The sequence below is a fragment of the Myodes glareolus genome, chromosome 4 (genome assembly GCF_982192425.1).
Source record: "Myodes glareolus chromosome 4, mMyoGla1.1, whole genome shotgun sequence".
Lineage (NCBI taxonomy): Eukaryota > Metazoa > Chordata > Mammalia > Rodentia > Cricetidae > Myodes > Myodes glareolus.
The window spans coordinates 15033459-15057410 of NC_142029.1; the positions used below are offsets into that span (position 1 = coordinate 15033459).

At 50.1% G+C, this 23952-nt stretch overlaps 2 protein-coding genes and 1 long non-coding RNA gene across 6 annotated transcripts in view; 2 read left to right on the top strand and 1 right to left on the bottom strand.

The window, feature by feature from the left end:
* Positions 1-653, top strand: part of Arih2 (ariadne RBR E3 ubiquitin protein ligase 2) — a 52797-nt gene extending 52144 nt beyond the window's left edge. For all 4 annotated transcript variants that reach the window (XM_085688856.2, XM_085688858.2, XM_085688857.2 and 1 more), the window contains one exon: positions 170-653. In XM_085688856.2, coding sequence (XP_085544982.1) covers positions 170-241 — 72 coding nt within the window. In that variant the 3' untranslated portion in view covers positions 242-653. The remainder of the gene's footprint in view (positions 1-169) is intronic.
* Positions 654-907: 254 nt separating this feature from the next.
* LOC146894504 (uncharacterized) lies at positions 908-7085 on the bottom strand. The gene is made up of 2 exons (XR_015001661.2): positions 6951-7085; positions 908-5788 (listed from the first exon to the last, which is right to left on the bottom strand). It is a non-coding gene; the product is annotated as an uncharacterized LOC146894504 (long non-coding RNA).
* On the top strand, positions 6456-23944 carry P4htm (prolyl 4-hydroxylase, transmembrane). Its single transcript, XM_048423760.3, has 9 exons — positions 6456-6830; positions 7037-7118; positions 18429-18619; positions 19423-19519; positions 20603-20765; positions 21949-22134; positions 22727-22817; positions 22970-23093; positions 23521-23944. The coding sequence occupies exons 1-9, from the start codon at positions 6477-6479 to the stop codon at positions 23739-23741; spliced, it is 1509 nt and encodes a 502-aa protein (XP_048279717.1). The 5' UTR covers positions 6456-6476; the 3' UTR covers positions 23742-23944.
* Positions 23945-23952: the final 8 nt, after the last annotated feature.

Sequence of the window (23952 nt, forward strand, 5' to 3'; positions counted from 1 at the left end):
TGCCCTGGTGCAGGTAAGGGAAGGGTGTGTTAACAGGTGATTGTGTGGAGATGGCAAAATAACGCTGCTGCAGGGGGGTGAAAGGTTAATTTTGTGTGGACTCCTCAGAGCCCTTGCTCTTGGTTGCTCTTGGTGACTTGTAAACACCTGTTGTATGTCCTTTGTACAGGACTTGGAAAACCAAATGCACATAGCGGAGCAGCGGAGAAGAACCCTGCTGAAGGATTTTCACGACACCTAAGCTGGGCTGTGGATGTGCCGGGGTGAGGAAGATGTAGCTGTGGGGCGTCCCGGCTGTCATACTGCATGCTGCAGACTCTGCCTTTCACGACCCCAGGCAACAGCCAGGGCCCCACTCCTGAGAGACACTGGCAACACACCTCTTTAGTCAATTTGTTTTCTCCTCATCTTTTTGCTTTTTGTTTCTACCAGGGTAGAGGCCGTGTTGAACTGGCCTCTAGTAAGGACTTTTATTAAATTCTCCCTGGATGGTTGTTGGGAGGGAGGGAACTTTTTTTTTCCTGAATGGCTATTCATAGTATTAGATCATTACAACTTATGTAATTTTCAAAGGTTGTACGATTATAAAGAAAAAAAGGCAAACCATAGGATAACACAGAGCCCTTTTGAAAATAAATTGGCTTTGGAGTGCATACCCTCTAGCAATTTTACTTAGAATGTAACCTGATGCTGCCCACCCACCAGCCTCAGAATGTCTGCACTGCCAGGGTTCCTGGCGTGGTGTCTGCTCTCCAGCATCGTGTTTGACTGTAGCTGGGAGATCAAGGGTGAGCAAAGGTGGCAGATGGTGGGGAACTGAGTTGGCCTGCATAACAGGCATGGCGCACAGGCAGTCACACACCTCCCTCCTTCGCTGGGCAGCAAGGACACAGAGCAAGGCAAGGTCTCAATATGGCTTACTTTTATTCTTGAATGTGAGACTTACTTGAGTTAGGCCACCAAGCCAGAAGCCACAGCAGAGCAGAGGTGGGCTTTCGCACCTTCAGACTGGGAGACCGGTTCAGCGTGGTGCTTCCTTTTGTCTCCTAAAGATAAGAGAACCACCTTTGAAAGGAATCGTTCCCCAAATAAGTTTCCTTTTCTTTGGTTGTTCCTTTTGATCCAGTATTCAATGGTGTACTCTGACCAGGGCCACACGTGCCGTGTCTGACACTGTCTTACTGCGTTCTTGTGGGCATCAAGGTCAGAGTTCAGCATGGCCCTTCCAAGGGCATGGGCCTTGTGGCTCAAGAGCTAGGTTTGCACAAGTTATTTTTATGTTAGCCTGGAGTGTGGCCAGATGCTACTCTGGGCTGGGATATGTTCCCTTTTGCCTAGTTGCAGTTGTCAGAGGACCCCATCTCTAGGGTCTGGGAGTCTAAGGCCAGGAGAATGCCTGGTTGTGGTCCCAGTTCCTTTACTAGAAGGGGCTGGCCAGAGGAAAGGACCAGTCCTTGCACAGTCAAGTGCAAGGGGACAGGCAGCTTGCCTGGTGTCCTTCCTGTCTTGAACCTGGTCCTGTGGGCCTTTGAAAAGTTAGATCTGTGATCTCTGGGGTTTCCATGGCTTTGTTCAGTGCCTCCCTCTGAGACTGGCAGAGCTGTCTATACTTGACAGGGCCTCCTTGAACTCCTAGGAGAGCCTGCAGAGAAATCTGTGAATATTGCGATGCAGATTCTTTGATATTCATACATTTTCACCTCCAGTCAACAATTACCTAGGTACCATGTAAAGCTATAAAATTGAGTTGTTTTCAAGACAGGTGACAGCTGTGACTCTTGGGTACTTGGCCAGCTACACGTTCTCTTTCACCTCCTCAGGTTTTGTCTCTTCATGTTGTCCCCGACAAGTGAGAGATTGTGGGGTGGATTGGAAGTAGTTTGGTATGTATCGATTGAACCCAAAATAACAGTAGGAGCTAATTGTAAACAAGGAGTATTCCTACCGCAGGGCCCAGGGGTGGCATGTGCATTCTGTGTTGATACACAGACCCCCATCAGTGGCACTGCCATGACACAGGACCAGAGTTGCAGCTCTGCAACCTAAACCCCTTGGGCGCTTTCTCAACTGCACAGCTGACAGGCTCCTTCTCAGCTGTGACCCTGACCATTCGCACCGCAGGAAGCTTTGCCAGCCATAGCTGGTGGTGCTTCACCTGTGAACACCTTACTTTTGCGCCCTCGGTGGCCATCCTTTGCAACATTATCAGGGACATCTTAAAGGTCAGGCAGAGATTTTTTTTGGTTTGGTTTTGTTTGGAGTTTTGCCCTGCAAAGGGTAGAGAAACACATGTTTTCATGAACTGACCAGATCCTTGTTTTTCTTTAAAGAAAAGTTGAGGCGATGTCATCTGCTCAAAGTTGAGTGGTTTATTCCAAATAAACTAAGTTTCTGATTATAAAAGTGTGTGGAGTCTTCCTTCAAAGTGTTTAAAGTGCCTTTTGTCCTCCTCCTCCAGGGGCTGCGAGGCCCAGTTAGAGTTAGCAGTGCTTTTCTTCCTGTGGGGAGAAGGCGGTTCTGAGTGCCTCCTGCAGAAGGAGAAGTGTTAGTTCTCCTTTTCTTGGGGACAGATTGAGCCATTCCCTACAGACATCTTGGGCTGGAGTAGGAATGCCCTGAGCCCTGCCATTAAAGCCCTCTGGGTCTCTCCAAAGCAGAAGCAGACCGTATGGCAGAGGACATTGTGGTTCTTGAAATTTATAAACAAAACTTAGGACAAAAATTGGAAATGGGTCTGTTTTCTGATCTGTGTTATCAGACATGTGAGCAGCATTAGTGAGAGGGATTGCAGGGTAAGACAGACGCTAGCACAGTGTGGGCTGCATTCCATACTGCTGACTGGCCGCAGGTGTGCTGTCCTTAGGCTTGGCACTGGGAACACGGTGGGGTCTGAAGGGACAGGATGTTTGCCTTTAGTGTTCAAGGAACACAGAGTTTGTCACTAGTGATTTTTTTTTTATGTATGTGAGTGTGTGTCTATTATGTCTGTATACTGTGTGCGTGTCTGGAGAGGCATATGGATGCTGCAAATCAAACCCAGATCATTTGCAAGAGCAAGTGCTCTTAACAACTTAGCCAACTCTCCAGCCCCACTAGTGAATATGTTTACTGGGCAGCAAGGCCCAGGACGAGTTAAGCACAGTGAGCAGCAGGGTGCCATGACCGTGGCATTCACACTGCTTCTGGTGATCTTTTTAGAAAGAATGTCTCTGGCAAGATGGTTCAGTGGGTAAAGGCATTTCACTGACCACTGAGTAAGATCCTCAGGATCCATGTGGCAGGAGAAAACTGTAGGTTATCTCTAACCTCTACACCCAGTGTAGCACAGACATACATGCATTTAAATGTGAAATGCCTGGTAAGGGGCTGAGGAGATGGCTCAATAAAGAGCACCGACTGCTCTTCCAGAGGACCCAGGTTCAATTCTCAGCACCCACATGGCAGCTCACGACTATCTGTAACTCCAGGATCTGACCCCCTCACACGAATATACATGCAGCCAAAACACCAATGCACATAAAAATAAGTAAATTATTTTTAAAAAATGAAGTGAGGTTGGGTTGTGGTGCACATCTTTAATCACAGCCCTCAGGAGGCAGAAGAGTTCAAGGCTAGAGTGAGTTCCAGGACAAGTGCCAAAGCTACACAGAGGAAAAATCCTGTGGGGGGGGCAGGCATTTTAGACCAGTGTAGCATAATTTGAAGACAATTACAGCGGGGGCGGGGGGGGACTTGGAACTCCCTATGTAGACCAGGCCTTGAAGTTGGAATTCTAGGCTCTGAAATTACAGGCATGTTCTACCACACCCAACTAAGAGATATGAATATTCGTAAATTAGGAGTAGAGACTTGTCTGTTTAAACCATAAACTGAGACCGGATCTTGCCATGTAGTAGACAGGCCACTTGCTTTCACCTCCTGAGTACCTACATTACAGATGTGGACCACCCACGCCATCTGCTTTCACCTCCCCAGTACCGAGATGACAGATGTGGACCCCAATGCCCAGATACTGAGACCAAAACATTGTAGCAGCAGTTACACTCCTTCATGAATGAATTTTAGGCAGCCAGGGAGATGGTTCGGTGATTGCCTCCCAAGCTTGAGGTCCAGAGTTCAGGTCCCCAGCCCATAAATGCAGAGCAGGCCTTGCAGCCTGCCTGTAATCCCAGCACTGGGAGAGGTGAGAGATGGCATCCTCAAATGTGGCCAGACTCTTTAACTGGTGATCTAGCTTCCAAGTGAGAGCCTGTTTCAGTGAATATAGGGCAGAACAGTAGAGGAAGGTGTCAGAATCAATCTTAAAGCACTGTGTACACATGCACACACATTAAAAAGTAATTCTGGAGGAAGAGGTTATGTCCCTATTGCCTCTGCTTTTGTGTAGGGACAGTCAGGCAAGTCACCAGAGATTTCTGCTGCCACTTCACATGAAAACGGAACACGTGGTGACTGTTACCATAGCACCCCTGCTTTGGGGTAAAGAAATTAGAAGATCCATTGCACCTGGCATTTATTCTGGAGCAATGGCTATTTAGGCCTTCAAGGAATCTTGGAAATTTCAGAACCTTAGCATGACAGTCCTAAGACATTCCTGACAAACCTGGAATGGTTTCCTCAGACAACGCCTAGGTCAGGTAAGAGGTTTTGTTACGTTGAAAATGACTTGCTAGTCAGGCAGCACCCCGGAGGCTGCTGATCTTTGTAAGTTCAAGGCCAGCCTGGTCTACAAGAGCTAGTTCCAGGACAGTCTCCAAAGCTACGGAGAAACCCTGTAAAAAAAAAAAAAAAAAAAAAAAAAAGAAAAGAAAAAAGAAAGAAGAAAATGACTTAATGTCTTGCTAAAAGACTTTTCTTGGGGGTAGTGGGTTTCTCTATGTACCCCTGGCTTGTTCGAACTGTGTAGCTCCTGGAACTTGCTTTTGTATAACAATGATCAGGCCATCAGAAGCTGATTCCTCTTCCAGGGAAGCCTTAATACCTCCTGCAGTGTTTCAACACCAACATGCTTTGGCTAAATCATTATTCTCATTGCTGCCTGTTCCCTCTGACCCCGAAAAACCCAGAATCTAACCTCTTGTGAGCTAGGAAGATGAACGAAGTCGTCTGAGACTGACTAGACTAAATTGGTAAACTCTGGCATTTAGGGCACTGAGGAAGCCTGCCTTTGTAAAATGTTGGAAGTGACCCGTCCTGTATGGGACCAGAAAATGCAGCCTTACTAGTTCTTTATTGTATTGGGGAGTGGGTGGTCAGCCGCTCTAGGGTGTGGATATCTCCCGAGGGTAACCCAGTCTAGAAAAGCAGAGTTCAGAAATGCCTTGGCTGCTGCTTTTATAATCCGAGTTTCGTTTTCTTCCAAGGCCAGGGTGTCCCGATTAGGGGAGAGCACTATCTTCTTCTCTCTCTTTCCACCCAATAAATTTGAGGCAAGTGTTTCCACAAACCGGGCACCTGCTTCATTCTGGGGGCAGAGAAGGAGGAGCCCCGTCTTTCTGTTTCCAGGATTCTTCTAGGAAGCTCTCTGACGGTGGTCCTAGTCTGGGTCTCAACAGCTGTACAGTGCTGCACACCTGGCAGTCTCTTCCTAAATCGTAACTTGCAGGGCTTCCTTTGGTGATCCAGTCTGTCCCCAGAAGGGCCTTCAAGAATATCTTGGTCATGGGGAGCTGCAGGGGTCTTGCGATGTCTGCCTGGTAACTCCAGCAATTGAGAGGTGGAGGCAGGAGAATCAGGTCACACTCAGCTCCTCGCGAGTTTGCTATGCCAGCTTGACCTATATGAGACCCTGTTTTGTTTCGTTTAAAAGAAAAAAACGAAACAAAACACGGAAGCTGGAGGGATAGCTGTTTGGTAAGAGCACTTAAAGCACTTACTGTTCCCGGCACACACAAGACGACCCACAAATGTCTGTGACCCCGGCTCCAACTCCCCTACTCTCCTCTGCAAACACAGGCACGCGTGGAGTGCACATGCACATATGCAGTCACTCACATATCCATAAGATGTTTAATTAAAACAGTCATTTTCTGTAACCTGATCATCAGGTGCGCAGTCATTGCCTCAGCAGCACATTAACTCATGAAAGCGCAGCCTGAGGTTGCTGCTACTCCGACTCCCCTCTCCCAGGAGCGAGAAAATGCCCGCTGTACTTTTCTAGAAAGTGGGAACCAAGAAACTACTCATAGCACTGGAGTATGTCCTAACGGTGCACTTCTTGTATGCCTCCACATGTGTGAGGTGTCCTTAGGCGATGGGGAGTGGTGCAGCTCGGGAAGCGACAACCCCGGTGCCAGCGAAGTCCCTGGATCTCACAGAATGGACCTACGGACGCAGCCGCGTGCAGGCACAGCATCCCGAAGCTCGGTCTCCTAGTGACCGCGGTGCGCGCTGACTACGCCGTCCTGGTCCCGGCGACTGCGCAGCGCGAGCACCCCCGCGGCCCCTCCCCTGGGCGCGCGCGCGACCTGGGCGCCATGGCGGCGGCGGCAACCGTGCAGCGGCCTGAGGCTGAGACAGTCGAGGAGGCCTCAGATCCGCAGTGGCCACTGCCGCCAGAGCATCGCCCTTCCGTGCCAGAGACCCGACCAGGCGATGGCGAAGAGGTACCGGTGCGGCCACTGTGCAAGCCACGGGGCATCTGCTCCCGCGCCTACTTCTTGGTGCTGATGGTGTTCGTGCACCTGTACCTTGGCAACGTACTGGCGCTGCTGCTCTTCGTTCACTACAGCAACGGGGATGAGAGCACAGACCCAGGACCCCAGCACCAAGAGGAGAGCCCACAGTCAGTGCCAACCTTGGGTCCCCTCACTCGGCTAGAGGGCATCAAGGTAAGAACACCTTCTCCCCGCGCTGCGCTGCGCTCCAGGCACTGTCTAGCCAAGCCGGACGGGGGGCCCCCACGCTGCTCCCTGCATCACTGTGTGCGGATCACGCACGCGCCTACTTACTTTCCCACTGTCGCGCCCTGACACGGGACTTTTCTTGAGCAATGCGGCCTGGCACACCAGCTGCCCTCTGTGTACTTTTCCTTTAGGTGGGGTATGAGCGGAAAGTCCAACTGGTCGCAGGCAGGGATCACTTCATCCGAACCCTCAGCCTCAAGCCTTTGCTGTTTGGTAAGTCCGCAGGGCACTTCGGGAAGGGGCCAGGGGCTGTAGTGTCAGCCTTGAGACTCTTTTTTTTTTTGACCACGTGTTTTCTATTTTGAACATTTCGAACATGGCTGTTTTGTGGAAGTGCTTTCTGCATCCAGAGGCTTACTAAAGTAGAGCTTCCATCTCCACAACAGAAAGACAGAAGTGCCTTTTCCACACTCCCCTCCCAGAACCACGCTCCCCTTAGCAGATCCTTCCCTCACAGGCTGCGCAACATGACCCTGAGACAAGTGTCCAAACAGTTTATTGGAATTATCTTTGGAAGGTCTGTGCTACTAATCTGTCACATTCCAGAAAATCGGGGCAGGGTGAGAGGCTGATAACCAGGTGCCACCTGACCTGGGGGCTCTGGGGGAGCGTGTGGCAGGGGATCACGCCTAAAGCTGATCCTGTGGTCTGATGAGAATGGATACCCTCCATCCATCCCCCCTCCCCACAAGTCAGAAGCCCGGTTTCTTGCTTCCAGTATTTGAGATTCTTAGGGTTCTTGTCTTTCCCACTTCATGAGCAGAGCTCTTCAGGGTGACCCTGTTTAGCTGTATCACACACAACTCCTGCTTTCTGAGTTCTTAATAGGTGATAGGCTTTGGTGTGATGGAGAGGTGCTATAAATAGCAATGTCACATGTGTGCCGTTGTGAGAAGGGCTGTACACGTTGTGAAACGTTGTTATCAATACTGTTGAGTAACACTGAAGGCCATGTAAGGTCTTGCTGCAGGCCAGTAGAAACAGCTCTTCTGAAACTGGCACTGGCACCAGGAGGGCGCGGGATAAACCGTTAACTGGATGGGAGGTGGTGTTCGGGTAGTGACTGGAGCAGAGGCAGACTTTTTCCCTGGGCTGAAACTCTTCTCAGAGTAACAAGTGGACCTCCCTGGAGAAGTGATTGAGCAGGGACATGCGGGACAGATAAGACTCAGCCAGTGGGCTATCACGGAAGGGAGATCCAGGCCTGTGAACAGACCCGTTGGGCTGGGCTTCCTTTCATTAGCTGCCCAGCCTGTGTGCATCTAATCCAAGCTCACATTAGCACAGGTGAAATCACAGGCTGGAGTCTTCTTCCCTTGCAGCTTGTCCTATAAATAAGATTAATTGAAGACCCAGATTTGAAGTCCCCAAGAGTAAACTAGCAGAAACAGAAGAAATGTGAGGACAGTTAACTTCCCTGGTGAGGCCATCAAAATGAGTCCCAGTATCTGTTGAGGCTTTCAAAGGACACAGCTAAGGGACTTAGCAATGTGCTGTGCTGTGTGACTCCTGAACTTGGGAGAAAGAGGCAGGAGGATCCCAAGTTTGAGTCCATGCCTTGGCCACATATCAGGAGTAGATATCAACAAGCAAAACACACCAGGACAAAAGGAAAGACATTGGAAGCTGTGTGGGTTCCTTTAATCTCAGCTCTGGGGGAGACAGAGGCAGGCGGACCTTTGAGTTCCAGCCTGGTCTACAGAGTGAGTTCCAGGACAGCCTGGGCTACACAGTTTAGTGTGTGTGTGTGTATGTGTGTGTGTGTGTGTGTGTGTATTTCTTGGAACTCAAGCTCTGAGAAGCATGGGGTGGGGTAGGGATGCAGCCCAGTTGGTAGCGTCCTAGCCTGTCTATTTTACAGAAAGCCCTGAGTTTAATCCCAAGCACCAAACACAATACAACCAGGGGTGGTAGTGATGCAGGCCTGTCATCCCGGCACTCTGGAGGCAGAGGAAAGAGGATCAGAAATTCAAGGGCAGCCTTAGCAAGCTTGAGGCCAGCCTGGGCTACATACGGCTGTAATGAGGGGTTGGGAGTGGGGAGCTCAGGCAGGTATAGTGTAAACCCCCTGTTTGAGTCCTCACTTTCCTAAGACACTTAGTTGCTCACTGGTTGGTTTGGTGGCAGATAGCTCATGTTTTACCGTGAAAGCCCTGGAGCTTGGTGAGTAGAAGTACAGAAGCCCCCTTACAGCTGGGGATGCTAATCCTGGCTCTTGGAAGATGAATATATAAGAGGATCAGTAGTTCAAAGCCAACTTTGGTGTTTTAGTTACTTTTACTGTGAAGAGACTCCATGACCAAGGCAACAGACAGCAGGAGGAGTCTATCGGGGCTTGAGCCCATGACCACCGTGGTGGGGACCATGGCAGCAGGCAGGCATGGCATGGTGATTGCGCAGTAGCTGGAGGTGACAACTCACCCACAGCTCAGAGAGAGCTTGCTGGAAATCGGCCTGGATTTGAAACCTCAAAGCCCACCCCAGTGACACACTTTCAGCAAGCCACACCTCCTTATCCTTTCCAAACAGGTCTACCAATAGGGGACCAAGAATTCAAACACGAACCTATGGAGCCATTCTGACTCAAAGTATCACACTGGGCTACGTAAGACTTTGTTTCAATGTTAGGCAGTGGTGGCAGAGGAAGCTGGATCTCTGAGTTCAAGGCCAGCCTAGGCTACCCAGAGAAACCCTGTCTGGGAGAAAACAATAACAAAGACCCTGTTTCAAGACAAAAAGAAATCTAGGTTTGGAAAAGGGAGAGTGGTCCAAAGCAGTTCCAGGATGCTACCTCATCTCACAAGGAGCAGTTTGTGCCTGTCTTCTGTACTTGCCTGTCCATTGGCCTGATGTCCAGGGTCATCTTCAAGAGGCGGGCAGAGCTGAGAACGGGCCTGCTGTGAGCTCTGTCCCCTCTGCTCCTGCTACTCCACTCCCAACCTGTGCCTCCATCTCCTTGGGAGGAAAACCTGTCGGTACAGAGAAGAGTCACACAGCCTTCAGTCTCTCTCTTTGCGACAGGGTTTCTCTATGTAGCCCTGGCTGTCCTGGCACTCACTCTGTAGACCAGGCTGGCCTCGAACTCATTGAGATCTGCCTGCCTCTGCCTCTCCACTACTGGGATTAAAGGTGTGCGCCACCACTGCCCGGCTAGTCTCACTTTTTATCCTGCTTTTGTTTGTTTATGTCTAGCTACTCCTGATACAGAGCCCAGGCATGGACTTAGAACTTTTTATGTCGTCCAGGCTGGCCCCAAACTCAGGATCCCTCCTGCCTCTTCCTGCCTGTCATATCCTGTCTCTTTCTTTAGGGAGCACTCTCTTTTCCTGTCCTTGTTCCTAGAGATGCTAGGCCTAGTTTAAGGTGACGGAAGGCCTAGTTTAAGTCTTTGAAAAGCATCTCCGTAGCTGGAGTCAATGTTTCCAAAAGGTCTGGAGCATTGGTGGTCAGCTTCCCGGAGTTAAGAAATAGACCAAACCTTTGATGTTATTTTGAGACAGGGGTGCTCTGGCTGTACTAGAACGTGTTATGTAGACCAAGCTGGCTTTGAACTCAGAGATCCTCATGCCTCTGTCTCCAGAGTTCTGGAATTAAAAGCATGCGCCACCAGGCCCTGCTGAGAATGAACTGTTCTGAGTGACTGGCACCCCCTTGGGGATACTGCTTTCCTGCAGAGGCTCTGTTCTATCTTAACCTGTCCCCGCTCCGCCCACCCCCTCAGCAGTTGCCCTAGCTGGCCTGCAACTGGTGACCTTCCTGTTTGCATCTGAAGTGCTGGAGAGTCACAGATGTGTGACAGCATGCTTGATTTTTTGAAGGGGGGGTGTTTTGGTTTTTTTTTTTTAGATATACTTTTTAAAACACTAACTTTTTTAAAAAATTTTAACTTTCTTCTATGTGTATTGGTGGGAAGGTGTCAGATTCCCTGGAACCACTAAGCCATCTCTTCATCTATCTCTTCAACTCTGGGATTTTTTTTTTTTTAGTTTTTTGAGACAGAGTTTCTCTGTAGCTTTAGAGCCTGTCCTGGAACTAGCTCTTGTAGACCAGGCTGACCTCGAACTCACAGAGATCCACCTGCCTCTGCCTCCCGAGTGCTGGGATTAAAGGTGTGTGCCACCACCGCCTAGTGGGCTTTTTTTTTTTTAACATAGACTCTCACACTGTAACTCAGGCTTCCCCAGAACTCACTATGAACTCATGACATTCCTCTTGCTTTTCCCTTCTAAAAGCTGGGATTTCAGGTATGACCCACCACATCTGCAATGTATATGTGTGTGTGTACATGCGCACATGTATGCAGAGGTCAGCACTATATGTCAGTTTTTCTTATTGTATGTGTGTATGAATATGAATACAGGCACACATGCCAGAACACATCTGTGGAGATCAGAAGCCAGCTTTCCAGAGTTACTTCTCTCCTCCCACCATGGATTCCAGGAACGGAGTGTTTTTACCCACTGAGCCATCTCACTAAGCCCGTAACTCATTAATGAGGCTGGTGGACACCTCAGGTCTTCCTTGCCCAGCCTTTAACTGGGGTGCTGGAGATCCCAACTCAGGTCCTCTAAGCTGTGTGTGCTTTGTACGCCTTTAACCCCAGCACTTTGGAAGCAGAGGCAGCTGGATCTCTGTGAGTTCCAGATCTGCCTGAGGTATGCCAGACAGGGTCTTACTGTCTCAAAACAAGCAAACAAACAAACAAATTTAACTGAGTTCCCCATGCGTACAAGGCAAGGCCTCACTAATTGAGCCATCTGCCCTGCTCTCATTTTTCTTTCTTTGAAGATGGCATCTTTGCCTGTAGCCAGCCTACCCTCAGATTTATCACCTTTGGAGCTAGAGAGATGTCAGAGGTGGTTACGACCACTTGCTACTCTTCCAGAGGACCTGGGTTTAGTGCAGCTTACAACCCATCTATAGTTACAAACCATCTATAGTTCCAGGGCCAGAGGATCCGACACCTTCTTCAGCATCTGCAGATACCAGTCATGCACATAAATTAAATAACATTATCTTTCTTAGCTGTACTGAAACTAGCTCCTTTTTTTTTTGTTTTGTTTTGTTTTATTTTTTGAGACAGGGTTTCTCTGTAGCTTTGGAGCCTGTCCTGGAACTAGCTCTTGTAGACCAGGCTGGCCTCAATCTCACAAAGATTCTCCTATGTCTGCCTCCTGAGTGCTGGGATTAAAGGCATGCGCCACCACCACCCAGCGATAACATTCTTTCCAAAATTGACGGTTTTTCTGCCCACCTCTCCTGAATGCCTGTCCTTGCAGAATTTCTAACCCCTATTCTTGGCACGGGTGGCCGTGCTGCCCCTGAACAGCTAGCTGCAGTTTGATGGCTTCAGCTCTAGGCATGAACTGGAGTTACCAACAGGTGGCCCCCTGCACCTTCCAGCTTACACTTCCTGTGTGTGGTCCTAGAAGGAGCTTGCTTACTCCAGTACATCCAGACACACCAGTGTCACATTGGTTTTTTGTTTCTTTGTTCGTTTGTTTGTCTCTTTCTATTTATTTTTATTTACATTGGTCTTTTTCTTGCATGTACGTCTGCATGAGAGCTTTGGATTCCCTGGAACTAGTGTTCCAGCCCGTTGTTAGCTGCCGTACAGGTTCTAGGAACTGAACTTGGGTCCTCTGGCAGAGCAATGCTCTTAACCATTGAGCCATCTCCCTAGGCCCCCGTCAATGTCTCATTGTTAACACCAACTCTGGTGAGGGCAAAGAACCCACATCCAACAATTCTAGTCTTGAGTCCAGATCTCAGGGCTCTCTGCCAGAGGTTATATGTTGTCCCAGTCTGCCCTGCTCTGCAGAATGGATCATGGAACTAAGTGACAACCTGGGTGGTTCTAGGCGTCCGTCCTTGTCCCTCCACCCCCCACCCCAGCCCTCCATTTAACTAATTAAGATCTTCCTGTCTGATGCTCTGCCCTTGGAGTCAGGCTCTTGAGGATACCATTGTCCTTACAGAATTTTTGTTTCTTGAGGATCTCATGAAGCCCAGTAACTCTCTATGCAGCCAAGGATGACTTGGAATTCCTGATCCTCCTGCCTCTATATTTCAAGTGCTGGCTTGGCAGGCATCCACCACCCCTCCCGGCTTGTTATTATTGTTTGTTTCCGTTGATGTTCTAGCCTGATTGTAAGGAAATTTACTTATTTTTATTCTAATTGGGCATAGAACCCGGGTGTCCCTGTCACATGTGTCTTTGCTCACATACATGTGTAGCAGATGTGAAGGGCGATGAGGAGAAGTGCTTGCCGTAGGAAGTGCTTGCCACACACGTTCACGAAACCCACATAAAAGCTGGGCACAATAGGACACACCTGTAATTCCAGTATTTCTAGGACAAGAAAAGGGATGAAAACAGGAGAATTCTGGAAACCTGCAAGACCCCTGGCCTGTTGCTTATGCAGTGGTGAGGAGCTAAGAAAGAGGCCTGTCTCAAACAAGGCAGAAGGCCAAGACAAACGCCTGGATTTGTCCTCTACCCTGACCTCCATATTCATACACATCAACCCTTATACAATACATGCCCGCCCTCTCTCACACACGCATGACATGTAAAAGGTGCCACACACTCAGAACTCTCCAAGGTCACTGATATACAACATGTCCAGAACCCCTTGGATGAGCCTGCAAGTCAGAGACCCTACAACTACGCTGCAAGAGGTGGGGGGAGCAGTTGTGTGAGACGCAAGTCCTGCTGCCCAACTCCCACCTTTGTGCCCTTTGTCTCGAGACTGCTGCCCTGCTGTTGGGGTCTCTCCAACCTGGGTCTAGTTTTCTTGATCCCTTCAGGACTGATTTGAGAGGTGTGGCTTGACCATGGCATTGAGTATAGCGGGAGACTTGGGTACTGTGGGTGGGAGCCCTGGACCTGTGCTGTGACAGAGACCGTAGCCCACAGGAAAGTCTCTATGCAAAATAATTGGTCAGGAAAAGCCACAGCAAGCTATGATGGGCTCACAGCTGGCTTACAAGACCTGTCACTGGATGCAATGGCAAGAACCCTGTGGTGTGGGAGAAACAGGGTGATCAAGAGGAGCCTCTCATGCTCTAGGCACTGCCTTGTAGCAAGGAATACTCTCTGGTTGCTGGGCAACAACATTCTGGTCACCTAGCAACAGCTCTGCAGTCTGGCTTTCTGCTTGGGCCACATCTCATACCTCAGCCCTGCCCCCCTCATCTCCTGCCTCTTCCCTCTTAACCCCGGCTTCTTTCCAGCTTTCCAGTGCACCTCCCCCACCAGCTTCTTAGTCATCCCTCACGCAGAGGGCTGAGGGAGGGCCCTACACCCTGGGTCTTCATCTCCAACCCGGATGGATGGGGCCTGCAGTACTCCTTCCCCCTCCTCCCCACCCTTCCCGAAAGCCCTTTGGACACTGCAGCCAGGGCAGGAGCAGGCACAGCATACAGCGTGCTTGCCTTTGAGTTCTGAAAGAATCCATTTTCACCACCCCTGACAGAGCTCCAGCTCTGGGAGGGGCTTTCTCTGCCCAGAGGGAGCTGAGGAAATGCTGTTCAGAGGCAAAGTTAGGCTGGGGTAGAACAGTCAGCTCTGTGACCTTTGGCGGCATCTCTTGCCAGCATCCCTTGGGCAGACGAGCTTCTACCTTTCCAGTAGAAAGGAGACCTGGTCTCCAGCCTGGCATGGCCTGCCTCTTGTCCTGTCTTGACATTCAAGAGACTGTGGTAGTTTGTGGTTATGGACCAAGAACCCAAACCCCACAGGTTCAGCATCAGTGACCTCTGACCTATGCCATCTCTCCCAGGGTACTTACTTCCCTCCGCTAGGAACACTAGCAAAAAGAAACCTTCAGCTGGGCAGTGGTGGTGCACACCTTTAATCCCAGCACTCGAGAGGCAGACGCAGGCAGATCTCTGGGAGTTCGAGGTTAGCCTGGTTTACAGAGTGAGTTCCAGGACAGACTCCAAAGCTCCAGAGAAACCCTGTCTGGGAAAACAAAAAGAAAAAGAAAGAAAAACAAACAAACAAACCTTCATTTCCTGCCTTCCCCACATCAGCACCTAATACTGATAGGTGATCAAAAGATTAATGAAGAGCTGGGCTTCCAGAGCAGGCCCTAGCTGAGATCACATTTACCCACGCTGCATGTGAGAGACTCTGCCCTTCTGGTCAAGGCATGCAGGGGCAAAGAGGGAACAGAGGAAGACTCACAGGGCAACACTCACAAGCGTGACAACCCTTGGGCAAGTTGGGGCAACTTGCTGCTCAATGGCCTTGGCTACTATGTCACAGGCCAGCACATAGGTCACATACATCTCTGAGTGCCCTGTGTACATGGAACAGTGCCACGGCTTTGGGAATGAGCATGGATTGTGCTGTGATGTCACAGTACAAGGCCATCAGTGTCAACAGAAGTCAAAGCCCTCTCTCTTACTAGTTCCCTTTGTCCTGGTCTTAATGAGCTGAGGTTAAGGGCTTTTTGTTGTTGTTTTGGCTTTTCAAGACAGGCTTCCTCTATGTATCTCTGGTTATCCTGAAACTCACTCTGTTGTTCAGGCTGGCCTCAGAGTGCTGGGGTTAAAGGCATGTGCCACCACTGCCTGGCTGAGGTTAAGGGCTGTGCCCACCCAGAAAGTCTAATTTTGACCCAACATACCGACTTAGCTGTTTGCTTGTTCTGTTTTCTATTGTCTGAGCCAGGTTCTCAGGCAGCTCAGGCTGGCCTTGAACTTGCTATGTGGCAAAAGGTGACCTTGAACTTTGGATCCTCCTCCACCTCCCAAGTGCTGGGATTGCAGGTGTATGTGTGTGCCACTGCACCCAGTTTTATATGGTGCTGGGGATCAAATCTAGGACGTCATCAACAAGGGGTAGAGGCTAGAATTGGCTCCACTGGACTTGGTTAACAGATTCCTGGTGCCTAATAAAGAAATCTGGGTCTGTGTTTTCTACTTCAGGCCCCTTTTTCCTTTTCTTTCTTTTTTCTTTCTTTCTTTCTTTTTCTTTCTTTCTTTCTTTCCTTTTCTTTTCTTTTCTTTTTTTTAGAGAATAAGGTTGTAACTCAAATTCTAATTGGCCTTTTTTTCAAAACGCTTATTTAACTTTTTATTTTATGTGCATTGGTGTGAAGGTGTCAGATCCCCTGCAACTACATCTTCAGATAGTTGCGAGCTGCCATGTGGGTGCTGGATCCTCTGGAAGAGCAGTCAGTGCTCTTAACCACTGAGCCATCTCTCCAGCCCCTCCTTTTCTATTTAAGTTCTCTGTCTTAGCAACCAATAGGCGATAATTGATAAGCAATTGGGCCTAGTCCATTGTTCATCAGTACTGTCTATCTCCCAAGGTCTGCTACCCCCTTTCTAGGGTCCTGCAGGTTAGCAGGGTCTTTGTCCTGTTCTGTCTGCAGTGTTACAGCTGAGGTCCCAACACCTGCCCTTGAAAGCTGACTGATTGCCCATCCGTTTCTGAATATAACATCTGTGTGGCCCTGGGCAGAGCACTGATCTTCCTGTGCTTGGGTTCTTCAGGTACTGGAGAGGTAACGGCCTGGCTTCTAACATGAGCAGAGAGATTCAAGAGCTGCCAGGAATGCTTAGCACACCAGAGCACTATTGGCAGAGTGCGCTCAGCTGTGGTCACTAGTGAACATGGCTGCCATCCTGCTGCAGGGCCAGCTTCCTTCCTGGCTGTGCTGCTTTGTCAGGCTGGCAGACGACTGGGAGAAATGGTGGCCTTTTCTCTGTTGGCTTCTTGTCTCTCAAGGAATTATCTTCTTAAACCAAAAGGTTGTAGAGGGTGCAGGACTCCGGCTTCTGCCCTGGGAGCAGAAGGCTGTGTGATGTGGGTTGTCCCCGCTTGAGGCTCAGGGTCTAGCTCTTTCTGACCATCTGCCAGCTTGGTTCGTATGTGGACAGGTAGCCACAGAGCATTGTCCCAGGGCTAATAGTCTTTACTTGAGGCATGGAGGACTGGAGCATGCTAGGTGATGCCCACTGACTTCCCAGTACTGGGTAACTAACTCAGCCTTTGGCATACAGACATAACCACTTCTGCAGCAAAACAAGCCCTTGGAGCTACCTAAAGCAGTGGTTCTCAACCTGTGGGTCATGACCCCTTAACAACCACCAGAGACATCAGATATGTGTATTATTATTCATAACAGAATTACAGTTATATAGCAGAAACAAAAATGACTTTCTGGCTGGGGACACGGGCAACTGTATGAAAGAGTCACAGAGTTAGCAAGACTGAGAACCACTGCCCTTGAGGATTGGATTGAACAATACTGAAAGAAAAACAAGCAAGAACGAGCCACTGTTTCTCTGACATGTAAGATCTAAATCCAGCCAGGTGTGGTGGCACATGCCTTTAGTCCCAGCACTCGAGAGACAGAGGCAGGCAGATCTCTATGAATCTGAGCCCATCTTGGTCTACATAGTAAGTTCCAAACCATCTAGGGCTATACAGTGGGACCATGTCTCAAAAAGCCACCCCCTCCCCGCACATACATACACCTGAGAAGAAGCCAAGTTAAGTATGGTGATACACACCTGTAATCCTAGCACTGAAGAGGTCAAGGCAGCAGGATCAGGAGTTCAAGGACTTCCTTGGCACAGAGCAAGTTTGAGGTCACCCTGTACCCTGAGACATGATCTGAAACAATAGCCACAGCAACAAAAAAGCCGTGTGGGCTCAAGTCCAGACACCAGGAATGCAGCTGACTGCACTGAGAACAATGAAACTTTTGGTAAAATATGGGACCTGCTATGATGCCATGCCAAAAAATAGGAACGGGACTGAAATCAGCCAGCACACCAAGAATACTTGTTCCTGTGGCAAAAACCAAGATAGAGAGATGCCTGTGGCACCTGGCCCTGGTTACTGCATGGAAACGGGTGCTGGCAGGGCCCCGACCTACACACGCCGCCACCACCTCAGTTGTGGTCATGTCGGCCACCAGAAAACCAAAGGACCTGAAGATCAGTAGAAGTACTACCATTTGAGACATCCTAGCCTACCGTAAATTTATGTTTTGTTTTTTGTTTGTTTGTTTGGTTTTTGTTTTTTAATGGCACTCTCTGCCATTAAATTCATCTGGTGGCTTCAGTTTCATGCTGAGGTAGATCAGTTGTCTCTATCTTGCCCCAGCTCACTGCCATGAGTCTCCCCACCGCCCCTTGAAGATGTGTGCTGCTACCAATGAGACAGGACAAGAGACCCTCATCCCAGACTGGTAAAAAAAAACCTTGCAGGACAACTCAACCTTAGCATATAGGCCTCCCAGGTGCACAAACCGCTAATACCAGCACTCTGGTGGTAAAGGTGGGCAGATGTCTGTGAGTTTGAGGCCAGTCAACCAAGACTACACAGTAAGAACCTGTTCTCAAAAAAAAAAAAAAAACAAAAGCCCATGGGGGTGTAAATGGATATGTAAAGTCCCCCAATTCTGATAGCCATCAAAGTACAGAAAATACCCAAGAATCTTGGGGGTAAAGTACTTGTCCAACTCAGTCATCAGCATTACCAACCTCCCCTTCCGGCAGAAATCCCGGGCTTCCTGAGTGATGAGGAATGTCGGCTCATCATCCACCTGGCACAGATGAAGGGCTTACAACGAAGCCAGATCCTGCCCACCGAAGAGTATGAGGAGGCAATGAGCACCATGCAGCTCAGCCAGGTGGACCTTTTCCAGCTGTTGGATCAGAACCATGACGGTCGCCTGCAGCTCCGAGAGGTTAGGATCCTGGGTCTGAGTGCATACAGGAGCGAGAACCCAGCATTACCTTTCCAGTGGTCATACCACTGCTGTAGGGTAACCCTGGCCTTTGCAGTCAAATGCTACCCCAGGCTTGCTTGGGCACACCCAGGCCCAGGGGCTCTCCGTTCTCCTCTGAGCGCCTCTTACTGCCCTAGAGACTCAGGAAAATCCCTTTGCGGGGAGGCATTTACCACTAGTTCTTTAATAGTGCATCTTCTGTGGGCTGGGTTTCTTACTACCATGTCTAAAGGTGATGACAAAGTATAAGTTCTGAGGTGCATCTCAGTCCCCCACACACTTTGCACAAGGATTTCTGAGAGAAAATCCTGGCGGGGTGTGGTCCACTTCTCACACTGAACCCACTTTGCTTGAGTGGGGGTCTTGGGAGTTAGGTCCCAGCCGAATGTCCTCCTGCTTCCTGTCCTTCATAACCAGGCCTTTGCCTTCCCCCACCCTCACCTGGAGTATCTGAAGGTGATGCAGGCCTGTTCTCATCTGCCTCCAAGCAGTTAACGGTGCTTCCTGAGGCCACAATGCCAGCAGGTCTGGGAGTGAACACAGCCCCCAGGCATGTGGCCCTCCTTTCTGGCATCCCTCACAGACATCATAGACTTCTGCTCACCCTCACTTCTGACCAGAGACCTCGTGTTATCCTGTGTCCTCACCCAGGCCCTATCACTGAAGTCTTTAGCACTACAGCAAGATTTGTGCCTTCTCTGTTTTGATGATCCATTACTTCTCAGGGAAACCCTACACTGAAGGACCTTCCTATGCTTTAGGTCCTAGCCCAGACTCGCCTAGGAAACGGCCGGTGGATGACTCCAGAGAACATTCAGGAGATGTACGCTGCGATAAAGGCAGACCCTGATGGTGATGGTGAGCTCACACCTTCCACAGTTCTGTGTTTGTGAGCTGTGTTCTCATCCCAGGAGCATGGCCCAGAAAGCTTGGGCCCTTCCCCTGCAACAGGCAGCTCCCCATACCTTGCTTTTAAAGTGGGCAGAGAGAGATAGGGAGGTGAGGGTCCAGCTTTGCTTTAACCTGTGGGGCAGATGGACAGCAGGAAACTGCCCTCCCCCATTCTTCCTGGTGTCGGTCTACATGACAGACTCCTGGAGCTGGAGATTCTTTTTGCTGTAGCAGACAGAGGCTAGTGAGCCCGGAGTGAAGGATTTGGATGGAACCTATGGCTGGAGGGCTGTTAGACTCCCTCTAATGAGATATCAGGCTTACCACCCTCACTTTTAGTGGAGTCTGGGACAAAGAATGGAAGGTTTCTGCCTTGGGTTGTTAGAATAACAGAAAAGCCATCAACCCTTCCAGAGCCCTGGATGAGGTACCCCAGCTTAGTGGGTCTGGCAGGAACAGAGGAGTCTGTTCTCATCTGGGGGGGGGGGGGTCAGGATTGCTTTGCTAGGGTGGCTGGTATTGGAGCAAGAAGGACTGGCCAATAGGGTTCCACCCAGGATGAGACTAGAGGGAACTTCTGGGAACTAGTTCTGCTTTCACATCACAGTGTGGAAGGTGCTGGAGGCTACTCAGCACAGGCTGGTCTCTCTCCTCGCCCTCTATAGATGTTGGAACATCACTTACACTCCTACAGGGCAGGCTGCAGAGCCTGGGGCCATTCTGGCCATCTTCATAGCTCAACATAGCTCAAGTGTCTTACTTATGGAGACCCTGCAAAGCGGGCTCTCTAATAAGGGTTGGGCTTCTTCCTTCTGGGGACCAAATCAAGGCTTAAACAGAAAACAAACTTCTCTGGGTCTTCCCTCAGGGCCCGATGTGACAGAAACCAGGTTCATCTGACCCGAGTCCAGGTGGGGACAAGTGCGCATGGCCCCCCAGTGCCTGAGGCCAGGGGCTGCTGCTACCTTTGGGGTAGGTAGGGAGGTGCTGCCTGCCGCCGTGCTTGCGCCACACGGGCCTGGCAGGCACTGATGAGCGTACCCTGCGCAGGAGTGCTGAGTCTGCAGGAGTTTGCCAACATGGACCTTCGCGACTTCCACAAGTACATGAGGAGCCATAAGGCAGAATCTAATGAGCTGGTGAGGAACAGCCACCACACATGGCTCCACCAGGGGGAGGGCGCGCACCATGTCATGCGTGCCATCCGTCAGAGGTGAGCCCCTGAGACCGTTCTTTCTGGGGCAGGGTTTCCACACATTTGTCAGAACCAAAAGAATGGAAGTGATGAAGTGATTTGGGATTAAGTTCCAGTTGTTAGAATAGGAATTCGATCCAACTGTTCCAGTTGTTAGAATAGGATTGATCCAACTATCAAAAAATAGTTGATTAATAAAGGCACATTAGCCCTTATTGTGGGCAAACAACTGACGGCGCACGCCTTTAATCCAGCACTCGGGATTAAAGAGGCAGGCGGATCTCTGTGAGTTCGAGGCCAGCCTGGTCTACAGAGAGAGTTCCAGGACAGTCAGGGCTGTTACACAGAGAACCCCTGTCTTGGGGAGGAGGGGCTGGTGATGCTGCAGTGTGCAGTCAAGCCCTGGACTGGAGACTGAACTATCCCCCAAAGCCCAGAAAGATGAGGCTAAGCTGGCTGTCAGTCTTTGCTAGTACACACAAAGTGAAGTTTGACCACAGCAGCGCATAAAACTAGGCATTGCTATGCATATCTACAATCCCAGAATTTGGGAGGGGGAGGAAGAAGTATTAGGAGTTTCAGATTGTTCTAGGCTATGGAGTTCCAGGTAAACACTGGGCTACATCAGACCCCATCTAAAAAATAGCAGAAAGAAAAATAAAATAAAAACAGAGGTTTTGAATGAACAAGTTTACTCCAGAGAGGAGAGTTGAGACTCTGACTTAACGGCCATCTTATTTTCCCTATTAATTAGATATCTCTGTGTTTGCAGTTTTGTGTGTAGAAGAGTTCATCACCACCACCACAGACCCTTTGTTCTCTGTGTGTGTGTGTGCGTGTGTGTGTGCGCACGCGCTTCTCATGTATCTCAGACTCACCTCAAACTTGCTATCTAGCCAAGGATAACCTTGAACTTCTGACCTTCCTGCTTCCACCTCCTGAATACTGGGCTTACAGGTGTACACACCACATCCAATTTATGCGATGCTGGGATTGAACCCAAGGCCCTGTACATGTTAGGCAAGCATACTACAATTACACTGCATTCCTAGCTCCATCTTCCTGTGTGTAGAAGTCAAGTCTAGACTGGCTTATGGGGCTTCCAGGAGAGGTGAACAGGGATAAAGCTTGTGGCTGGCCCAGGATCCACGCTGGCCAGTCCTTAAGCTGACCATCTCACTGAACGCCCACTGCCTGCCAGGGTGCTGCGCCTCACTCGTCTTTCCCCGGAGATTGTGGAGCTCAGTGAGCCACTGCAGGTTGTTCGATATGGCGAGGGAGGCCACTACCATGCCCATGTGGACAGCGGACCTGTGTACCCAGAGACCATCTGCTCCCATACCAAGCTGGTGGTCAATGAGTCTGTGCCCTTCGAGACCTCCTGTCGGCAAGTACCTCCCACCTGGGGGTTGGCATCCATTCCCAGACTGGGTACCTTGAGGATACAGGAATAGCCTGGTTTGGAGCCAAGGATACACTCGGCCATCCTCATCAGCTATGCCCCTACTTTTCCCCCAAGTCTCTCCTTCACTGTTTGTGGAGTAGCAGGGAAGTGGAAGCTACTGGCTCTTGTGTCTACTCAAATGAGAACAGACCTAGGTACCCACAGCTGCTGAAACTTGCCTCCATAAACACTAATCTTGGCTCCATTGCTGGGGGTCCCAGCCTGACCTCTACAGTTGTGTCTTCCTGCCTATATCAAGTTAGGGTGTCATGTGACTGAACTGGCTCAGCCATTCCCATCGCAAGGAGACTTTGCCTGTTTTTCCTGCTTCCACAAGCTTACCTTTTCCAGCCAGGTCAAGGTCAAGGTCATAGAATTTACCCAAGCACACCTGTGACCTTAGACACACAGGAAGAATAGGTCTGTGGGGTCTGCCTGGCGTTGTGGCCCCTGGGTAACTTGGGCATTTTACTGTGCCCACAAGTGGGAATACCCACGATTGGGGATCCGCTCAGCAGCCCCCCCTGCCTTACAGCTACATGACAGTGCTGTTTTATCTGAACAACGTCACTGGTGGGGGCGAGACTGTCTTCCCTGTGGCAGACAACAGGACCTATGATGAAATGGTAAGGGCCAGTGGGCCGTGACTTTCTCGTGGGTTGGCAGGGCCTCGGGGAAGTGTATACACACCCTTCCAGACCTGGGATGAGGGGCGTGTCCGTTTTCCCTCTAGCCAGTGGCAGGCAGTCCAAAAACACCATCATCCTGTTTCCCACAGAGTCTCATTCGGGATGATGTTGATCTCCGCGACACTCGAAGGCACTGTGACAAAGGGAACCTTCGTGTCAAGCCCCACCAAGGAACTGCAGTCTTTTGGTACAACTATCTGCCTGATGGGCAAGGTGAGGGCTTACCGCCGGGTCACAGGCTTCTCTGAGGGACCTGATCTCTCCTGTCTGCTGCCCTGTAGAGCTGATTCTGTCTGTCCTTCAAATACCCTTCTGCCATAACCAGTGAACCAGTGACTTCAATAGGCCACAGAAGGCCTCGTGCTGCCTCTTGGGTTGTCTCCATCCATCTTCCTCCTGCAACAGTCTTTCTAAGTTCTCTGGGGCTAGGGAAACCTCTCTCAACAACCCAGGCTGGGGAGAGCTATAGACAGGCTCGGCAACAGAGAAGCTGGGCTCAGAGGGCCAGTGCATTGACCATGCTTTAGTGGGTGAGATGCCAAGCCCTTTCACGGGGATGAGGTGTTTGCACAGCTCAGGCTGGTCTAACCTAGGGTTCCCTCCAACTTGTTCCTTTGTTCACGCCACCTTCTTCCTCTAGGTTGGGTGGGTGAAGTGGACGACTACTCATTGCATGGGGGCTGCCTGGTCACCCGCGGCACCAAATGGATCGCTAACAACTGGATCAATGTGGACCCCAGCCGGGCACGGCAAGCTTTGTTCCAGCAGGAGATGGCTCGTCTGGCGCGGGAAGGTGGCGCCGACTCTCAATCTGAGTGGGCCTTGGACAGGGCCTACAGTGAAGCCCGCGTGGAGCTCTGACGCGAGGTTCAGATGCCAGTCCCCAGCTGACCAACGTCAGAGACCCTGCAGGTCCTCTGTCCTGCCACAGACTCACGTTCTGGCCTATCTTGCCCTACCCACCCTGTCTGCAGCCGCGATGAAAGGCGCAGTTCCTCCATTCACGTTATTTATTGGTGTACAGCCTCCTTGCTGCTCCATCAAATAAAACCACAGGGCTTCGAGCCAGGGG